General features: G+C 41.5%; 1 protein-coding gene across 1 annotated transcript; it reads right to left on the bottom strand.

Moving 5' to 3' along the window:
- Positions 1-1173: 1173 nt before the first annotated feature.
- On the bottom strand, positions 1174-7454 carry SFRP2 (secreted frizzled related protein 2). The gene is made up of 3 exons (XM_063310385.1): positions 6763-7454; positions 4649-4729; positions 1174-2592 (listed from the first exon to the last, which is right to left on the bottom strand). Exons 1-3 carry the CDS (start codon positions 7259-7261, stop codon positions 2288-2290), a joined length of 885 nt encoding a protein of 294 aa, XP_063166455.1. The 5' UTR covers positions 7262-7454; the 3' UTR covers positions 1174-2287.
- Between the last annotated feature and the right edge of the window lie 1768 nt (positions 7455-9222).

Here is a 9222-nt window from a genome sequence, read left to right as displayed (position 1 = left end):
GTCCTGTGCAAAGTAGTTGATACCCTTCTATAAGAAAGAAAAATATGCAGTTGTTCATCACAGGAAAAAAACTGGAAGGAGAGTAATAATGCCCAAGATGTAAAAGAAGAAATCTGTCCAAAGCATTTTGAATTGAGTTCTTCCCATCAGTGCTCTTGAAGAACAAATTATGTCTGGTTTCTTCTTCAACTGTTGCAACCAAACTGGGAGTGGGACATCCAGAATACTGATTATCTGGCACATAACGTGGTCTCAAGAAACAGTTACTAAGAAAGTGTGAATGAGAATGAATGAGAATGCTTGGGAAAAAAGCAGCAAGAAATCTGCCCTTAAATGGTTACAATTTTTCCATGCCAACAAATAAAACCTGGCAAATAGAAAGGAAAAAATCCTGGAAGAAAGCAGCAGTAAACCACTTCCATACTGCTTACAAGAGAATTCCATGGAGGTAGCCACCAGAAATCATGTATCCCAAAGCACAGAAACACATTCTTAACAAGTAAGAACAGGAGATTTTGCACCTAAGAATTAAAAAACAGCATGCAAAATTTACTTCTGTATGCAGAGTAACCAATAAATAGATGTGGAAGGCCGCATAGTGAGAATTTCTTGCCTTTCAAATTTTGAGAGGCCAGTAATCCATCACAAATGTGTGACCTATCCAGCATTTGGGACTTCCTCACTGAGAAGCTCTTACCTTCTTTAGTAGTCTTACACAAAAGTATATCCATTCTTCTATGTAGGATCCAGTGTTACAGGAATTAAAATTCATATTTGGGTGATAAATACTATTACTGTAGATGATGCAGGATTTTACTAAAGCATAGTATCATCAATCTTATTGTTTAAATTATAGTAAATAAGTAAATAAAAACAATTCACTGCCGGTTAACTAGGAATAGATTATATTTTATGTGAATGACTGTTTAAAAGACTGGTTAAGTTCTTCTGTATTTTGCACATATAATATACTTAATAGTTCTGATTTTCTAAGAGGACCCAAGATTTCAGTTGAATGTGCAACAAGATTTCAGTTGAATATACAATAAATACTGTTGCACTAAAAAATAGTGCAACAGTGAAACTAATTAACCCAAGAGGCAGTGAATTTCTCAAGTATTTTTTATTACATAGACTAAAAAAATGGATAAAATAAAAATGGATCCAATGGATATAAGAGCTCTTTTCACAAAACCTGAAGACAAAAACACGACAAAGCGTAAACTGTGATGTAAAGTTTATGTACAAGAATATGACGTTTATCTGGAATATTTACAAGGTTTGTTAAAGTAATATTTTACAACTCTTTTTTCAAATAACTACTAGTTACATTACAGTTAGGCTGAAGAAAGCTTTAATTTGTGAAGCACTAAACAGAGCACTTCAAAGGCGTATTAGGTCAATTTAAAACAATTAGTACTACAGCTTTGTATAAAATACTGTGTGCAGATGATTAATATGCCTTTATTGATGCAGTTCTTGCACAAGTAGCACATGCGCACAGATTATTTGTCTATAATGAATAAAACTAGATGGCACATTCCTGATTAGATAAAATTAAGCCTAATATTTAAAGGCAAAACAAGACATTGTAACGGCAGCAGCCTATAGCAAGCTTCCAGTACAACTCACTGCATGTTGACAGAAGCTAGTCCATAATGTGCAGTGGCACTTCCCCACAAGGAGTGTGCATGAGTGCACTCTAAGCACAGGGACATTAGAAGCCTTAAGCATGGATAACTGTGGAGGATTTGCGGAAAGCAGCTCTCATGACATTCTTGGCCTCTTTTTGCCCATCTTTGAATCATAATGTCTATAAGAGTAAAGTGTTTTAAATTAAGTTTGTCTTTTAAATGCAAACTATAAAAATAACTCCTACTTGGACATTGTTATCTCCCACATTGTGGTGGTTTTTTTTTTTACTTGAACAAAACTAAACCTAACAAGTTCTCTCCAGGGCCCAAATGGACGCCCAGCCTATGCAGAAACGTTAGCCAGGCAGAACATACCACTCGAAATGGACATCCAATATGAATAATTAAAGAAGGTCCAAGTTACATTTTGCACAGCTCTAAACAGCACATTTTAAAAACAATTATACCTAAGAAAAATCATGATTTGGGTCATTATAGTTTATTATATGTACAACATTAGAAGGGGGAGTCTTTTCTTCCTAAAAGAAGAGGCCCTTTCATGCTGCCGCGCAATTATGGCTGCAGCAGGAAGATGTGAAATATCTTCAGGCATGGTAACCACAGGAAACGTGGCTGGAAAGGGCCACTAGCCACTAGCACTGCAGCTTGCGGATGCTGCGCGAGAACCTCTTAAAGGCTCGCTGGCCTTTCTGCCATCGCTTGACAGAGGTGATAACCAGCTCCCCGGCCAACCTCTGTCCCATCACCAAATACGGTGCATTGATATCGTTCATCTCATCACAGGTACACTGCAGGCCACCCTTCAGCCAGAGCACGGTCTTCTTCAGATCCCTCTCCGTCACTCCGTTAAGCTTGTAGATGGTTTTGCTCTTTGTTTCCGGAGTGATCTTGGTGTCCCCATTGATGTAGGCGATCTCCTTCACTTTTATCTTTAGAGCTAATAGGACAATGGGGAGCAGAACAGGGGTGGGGGGCAGGGTGAAAAAGGAGGAAGAGGAGAGATTTTTACCCATTCGGGAACATAAAGAGAACCCAGGCAGGGAGGTCTTCTCTTGCTAATTAAATCGTCTGGTTGCGACTGAACAGACAGCAGGTGGCTCCATTTCTAAAGCCACCAAGGGCATGCAAGCAATTTCGGACTGAATAAATCTTTGGGGGTATTTCCTTCACTTTCAAAGAAAAAAAAGTCTTTTCTAAATGAGCCTTTCCCTCTAGATTTTGGTAATTGCAAATACTGAAGAAACCTGTTTTTGTATGTTAAATATTTAAGAGTGGCATATGCTTCCTCACAACGCTGGGAGGGGAAAGGAGAAATAGCCATCTCTTCACAGAAAAAGCAATCTCCATTTTTTCTGAAAATAGTTTGATTTAATTTATGAGAGTCTTTGGTTAATCAGTGTATTTCATCTATTGCACAGAAAAAGAATGAGCAAAAAATAATCGGGTTTTATAGCTGCATTTGATTTGGTGCCATAAATGAAAAGAGAGGGAAATAACATCATGCTTATAACATGGTGGAGATAGTCAAATGAAAACTTAACACTAGTTACATGAATAATAACTCACTCTCTATGCCATTCTTTTCTGATAAGGTCATTAATCCCTGTAAATTTGTAATAAAACTGTAATAAAATAACTGCTGCAGTTAGAATATGATAAAATTACAATATGTATTTATAACAATAAATTTACACCAGTTATTTTATCACATTTTATCTGTCTTATTCAGGAGGATTTTCCAATTACTTCTTATCCAGAAACAATACATTATTTGTCTTACCTCTGGTAAAGTAATTCTCTTATCTGCTTTCTCCACATCAGATATACATTAGTTCCTGGAATATCAGATTTTCAAGAGAAATATTCATCTCTTTTAATAAAAGATGCCCTTTCTCTACCACTGTGGAATGCAAAAGCTTTGCCAAAGCTGTTGAGGACTTGTGGTAGATTAATGTAAGAATGTTGTATATTTAATATGTAACACCAACTTAAAAATCAAAGCATTTTTCAGTTTTCATCCCATATCGTTGCTGTTGTCTTATGCCCTGGAAAAGCCAGAAGAAATTTCTATCTTACTCTGTCCCAGGAGTAATCCCTCCCGGCTGCATAAGAAATGGGGACTGGACAGGATAAAACCTGTTTTCAGATTCACAGCAGGACAGAAGATGAGGCCTCTCATCAGTCCCCTTCCTCTGCAGGATGGGCAGAAGCGAAACAGAATGAAACCAAGGCCTCCAGCTTATTCCACCATTGGGCTCCATTTCACATGCTTTGCAGTTCTACCACATTAGAGCAAAAATGCAGCAAAGAATCAGAAATTTCAAGGATGAGTCTCATTCATATTATTTATATTTCTGCAACTTTGTAATACCTGACATGCCAGTTACAGAGAATAATAAAAAATATATATGACTGTACACAGCCTGCTAATTCCTGGATGCTATTACTCCCTAAGGTGACCAAATGTGAAATCCAGAATTGGATTATGCATATGGAGGTACCGCAATTAAAACCACTGTTAAACCTATTGAGAACTAAACCAGTTTCTGTTGTCAGCCATGGGACAAGGTACAACTGATACACATGCAGGCATCATCAGGAACAGTTTTGGCTTACACCTAAGAAGGTTTTAGAATCCCATTTCTTTCTACATGGAAAGGAGATGAGGCCACATTGGACAATGTTGTATTGAAAAGATGGATCATTATGATGCTAGATAGCTTGACTGCTAAAAGAACAACCTTAGAAAGGCCAGAGCATGTAACATGTTTATTTCAAAGAGCAGTTCTAAACAACCTTCTAGTCAGATAGACTAAATAGAAATCTAATCATCATTCTATAATTATGTGAATTAGGATCCCTTCTTGAATAAAAAGCTTGAACCCACTTGCCTTTTAAAACTGAGCACAGCTGCATTTCTTACAAAATCAATGATCATTGCAATCAGAAAAAAAGACCCTGCTTTTTAATCACAGTATCTTTCTTATACTTACCAAAGTCATTTTTGCAAAGGTTTTCTACAATTTCATTGTCATCTTCATTCTTGCTTTTGCAGGCATCACAAACTTTTGGCACTACAAGAAATAGATTTTAAAAAGAACCTTCAGTGGGGTTTCAAAAGAAAAAGTGGGGGCCACTTGGAAAGAAAGGAGGTGCTTTAATACACAGCTATGGCTGCCACAGGCTTCCTTATTCTTGACCTCTATTTCATGACAGCCTGAAGGGCGGATTCTATAGCACTTTGAGCTTGAGACACCTAATGAATCCCATTGGTCATTTAAAAACAGCTAAAGAAAAACTAGTCATACTAAATCAATAGCATAACAAGTTCAATGGGAACTCTGAGTGGAATACTGAAAAAGAAGATGGATAAGGATTTTGAGCGGGATTAAAGTACTCTCCCCTAACACCGCATACACCAGGTTCTCCAGAGAGAAGAAATTGGAAGGGCTTGGGGAGACTCAGCCAACTTGAGGAAAGAACACGGAACAGTGAAAAAGTGCATAAAATGCATTTACTGATGAGTTTGCCTCAGGAAATCTCCTTTCTCCAGGTCCATTATTTAAAAAACTTGGGAGAATGTCATCTTCCCCACCCCCAAGTTAATTAAAGCCACATTTTCAAACACTCAACTGATGCTAGCTGAAAGCTCTTACTTTTTAAAAATGAGAAATCAGGAATGCGAATGTATTGCTTCTTTTATCAATATTTTATCAGGCCCTTCCCCTTCATTCCCTCTTTCTTAGCATTCTCTCCATCAGCATCTCCTGTTACTTCTTATTCCCATTTTTTTAAACAGTACCCGCAGAAAACCTCACAGGCCAGTTGACTTGAGAAATGACTTACTCTACAGATGAATGTTGTCTTTTTCCTAAGAGAACAGTTACAGAACAATAGTTCCATAATTACAATAGTCAATATGTTCCAACAGTTAAAAAGTACAAGCACTTTTCCGAGTCACAATGCAACCTTAGAAGTAGAAACTCAGAAGGAAGCGCTACCAGTTCACTTGGACTTAATCCCAGATCTATGTAGCAGTGCAGTTTAAAGCTACCAGTCTATATAGTACATACTGATTTTAAGTAAGTCTCATTTGACCACATTAAAGGTTATTTCTGAGTAAATGTGCAAAGATTTGCACTGTTTAACCTGCCCCTAAGTTCATAAGATCTAAAGCTACCATCCTAGGGGATCACTTTGTCTGAATACAAAATAAAAAAACCTTATAAATAAAATAAATAGGAACAGCCTGCAATGTTACACTGATAGGATGACAGGACAATCTTATACACATATATCTAGAAGTACACACCGTCTTACTGAATCCCGCCTAGCTTTATCCTGTGTAAAGAGTCCTGAGATTGCACTGAACTTTCCAAATCTAAGACAGCAAACTCTGAACTGGATAGGTTTATATCATTAAAGGGCGTCTCCCAAATCATGTTCTAGTGCTGTGGTACTTGTTTGCTGTGTGAAAATTTGAGAGATAGTTCTTAAAAAGGAATTTCCATTATATATAAAGTTTCATTATATATAATGTTCATCTTATTCCTCCAAATGTATTTATGATAAAAAGAAATCTGGTATATAGAATGTCGATACTTCATTTTTTCCCTTTCAAACAGCATTGCAAACAAATGTTCTCAGCAAGCTTATTCGTCCTGTGCATTCCACTGAGATGCTTAGGGTGGCAGCCTAAGACTGCAATCCTGGTCATGTCCTGGAAGTACATACATTTTCTGCCCAAGTAAATGCTCCCAAAATAATTGCCCCAAAATGTGCCCAAAACAATCATTTACTTGAAAAGAAACCCACTGAATGTAGAGGAGCCTCTAATTCAACATACAAAAGACCGATTGCACCAGACTCAATCTTCCTCTCTGTTTGGTCTTAACAGAGGAATCTATCCTATACCTTAATTCTGCTTTGGTGTTCAGGAAATATATTACAAAGTAGAGCCTAAAGCTGTAGTCTTGTCTTCCTGACCTTCCTGACTTGTCTTCCTGACCAGACGAGTCCGGCTGTACTTCCAAGAGAGGCTGGCGCGATGGCCCCGCTGCTAAACCTGCACAGGCTCGCCCGTGTAAGCCCCACCGGCGGCTCTTACCTTCTTTAGGAGTCGGGAGGACGTGGTCGTTGCTAGCCAGGGGGATGCACAGGTCGTTGTCCAGGGGAAAGCGGCTGCAGTCCAGCATGTCAGGCCAAGGGAAGCCGAAGGCGGACATAACCGGGGCGCAGCTGTTCTTCACCTGTTCACAAAGCGAATGGCAGGGCTCAATAGTCTCGTCCAGATCGACGATGCAGACGGGGGCAAAGAGGGAGCACAGGAACTTGCGCGTGTCCGGGTGACACTGCTTCTGCACCAGCGGGATCCAGGCGCCTGCCTGCTCCAGCACCTCCTGCATGGTCTCGTGGCCCAGCAGGTTGGGCAGCCTCATATTGGGGTACTCGATCCCGCGGCACAGCAGCAGGGAGGCGGGGATGGGCTTGCAGTTAGACCTCTTGTAGGAAAACTCGGGCTCCCCGAAGAGAAAGAGCCCCCGGACTAGGCCGAGGCAAGGCGCGGAGAGGAAAAGCAGGCACAGGAGAAGTTTGCGAGGGCGCATCTTGCCGAGGGGCGCTGAGCGGAAGCGCGCACACGCTTTGAGAGGGGCCCGTTTGGGAATCCAGAAGCTGTCGGGAAAGGGCGGCGAACCAAGGCAGAGAGAGCGGTGGGGAGCGCGATCCTCACCCTCCCGCCGGCTACATGCAGCTTCCCCGAAGCGCTCCCGCTTCTCGCGCAGTGCCCACCGACGGATGCGCAGCCCGCCACTCTCGGCGCCCAAGATCCTGCGGGCATTTTTTATGCAAATCGGGAAGGGGATTGGGAGGGCAAAGAGGCGGAGCCATCTGACAAAAAGCCGGCGTGGATTGGTTACTGCCTTGTCGAGGGTCGTTCTTCAAGCCACTTTTCATCGTGCTTTCACTTTTGGGGGGCGAGGGGGGGACGGACCACTGTCCGAAGAGAGGCCTTCCGACCGCGAGTGGTTCATCTCGCCGCCCAGAAAGCAGCCCAGACGGTCCTGCTCAAGGCTGCACCGCGGGTTCGAGAGCGCGCTCGGCCCTCCGTGTTTCGTTCTCCACCTCACCAACCCGCTCATCTCAAAACTTCTCGGTTGGCTCCCGAGATGGGAAGCGCAACCAAGGCGATTCAGAAGTGCTGCTTCTTTCATCACGGCTGGAGACCCTGGCCCCACTGGCGACACTCAGGAAGAGAAAGGCACGGGCTGCCGCCGCCTTTGGCCAGCCGCTTGGGGCCACAGAGGTCACACGGACGCCGTCACCGCGGCTGCTTGAATAGCCGGGAAGTTCCGCAGCAGGGCCTTCTGACCAGCAGAAGGTGCTGGCTCACGGAGTCTCTCTCTTTCTCTCGATTACAGTAGTGGATCAGGCCCAGCAGGCAAATCTGCCTCCCGCGGAAACGAAGGTGGAAAAGCAACCAAAGGAGGGCAGCGGCATCTGGCACCCGCTGCCATTCGGAGTGAGGTGGCTGGGTGCTGCTGCTTTGAAAACGGGGTATAATGCGAGTTGGGAAAAGTGCAGAGGAAATCAGCCAAAATGGTTAGAGGGTTCAATACTTTGCTTTAGCGAGTTTAAAAGAATTAGGATTCTTTAGCTTAGAAAGAAAGGTGACATAACTTGACGTGTAGAAAATCGTGCCTGGCCTGAAGAAAGCGGAGGAAAGTTTCTCTCCCTTTCTCAAAACAGTAGTACAATGGCAGCCGATGGAAACGTAGAAGTAGAGGAGAAAGCCCTTATTCAGACAGCAGGTAATTATCCTGCGGAATGCGAGGGGGACGGCCTCCAGCTTGGATTACTTTACAAGCGATTAGAAACATTCATGGAAGGCAGGTCTATAAAGAGGTACTGATCTTAAAGACTCAGCGTTACAACTGGGCTGGGGGCTGGGGACTGGGGGCAGCCTCCGGTACTTCCAGTTGTAGGAGAACTCCAGCAGGAGAGGGGTATGTCTCCATCTCCTGTTTTTTTTTTTTTTTTTTAATATCACGCCTTTTATTGGGCTTCTTAAAAACTACCCATAAGAAAAAGAAAGATGCAGAACTTATGTTCAAAGAGATTCAATACACAACCAAATAATATATACTAATGGAGATAGGAAAAAATTGAAAAGAAATTAAAAGAGAAAAGAATAAATTCAGAATAAAGAAGAGAAAAAAGAAATAGAAGAAATATCCTACAACTTTAAAAAGTAGTTACATTTTTATTACTCATATATTTTTTTAGAAAATTAAATCTCAACTATATGGAATAATCGTGTCTTCTGTCTTCTTTCTGTCAGTATAAAGTCAGTGCAAAGGCTGAGAGTTCAAAAATTTTGTTAAGCCAGGCTTAACACACATATCGTTCCAGGAGAACAAGGCCACCTTTTCTTGTTACAGTCCAAGCACAATAAACCCAAAGCTCTTCATAAATGGACAAACTCCAGATTTGTGGGATATAATTTAATAGCACGTTTACATCTTTAAGCTTTAACTTCTTTCCAAGAGCCTGGTCCACCACATTAACA

This window comes from Candoia aspera, chromosome 8 (assembly GCF_035149785.1).
Source record: "Candoia aspera isolate rCanAsp1 chromosome 8, rCanAsp1.hap2, whole genome shotgun sequence".
Taxonomy (NCBI): domain Eukaryota; kingdom Metazoa; phylum Chordata; class Lepidosauria; order Squamata; family Boidae; genus Candoia; species Candoia aspera.
Note: the sequence above shows the minus strand (reverse complement) of the source record. Positions and strands in the feature narration are given on the sequence as shown.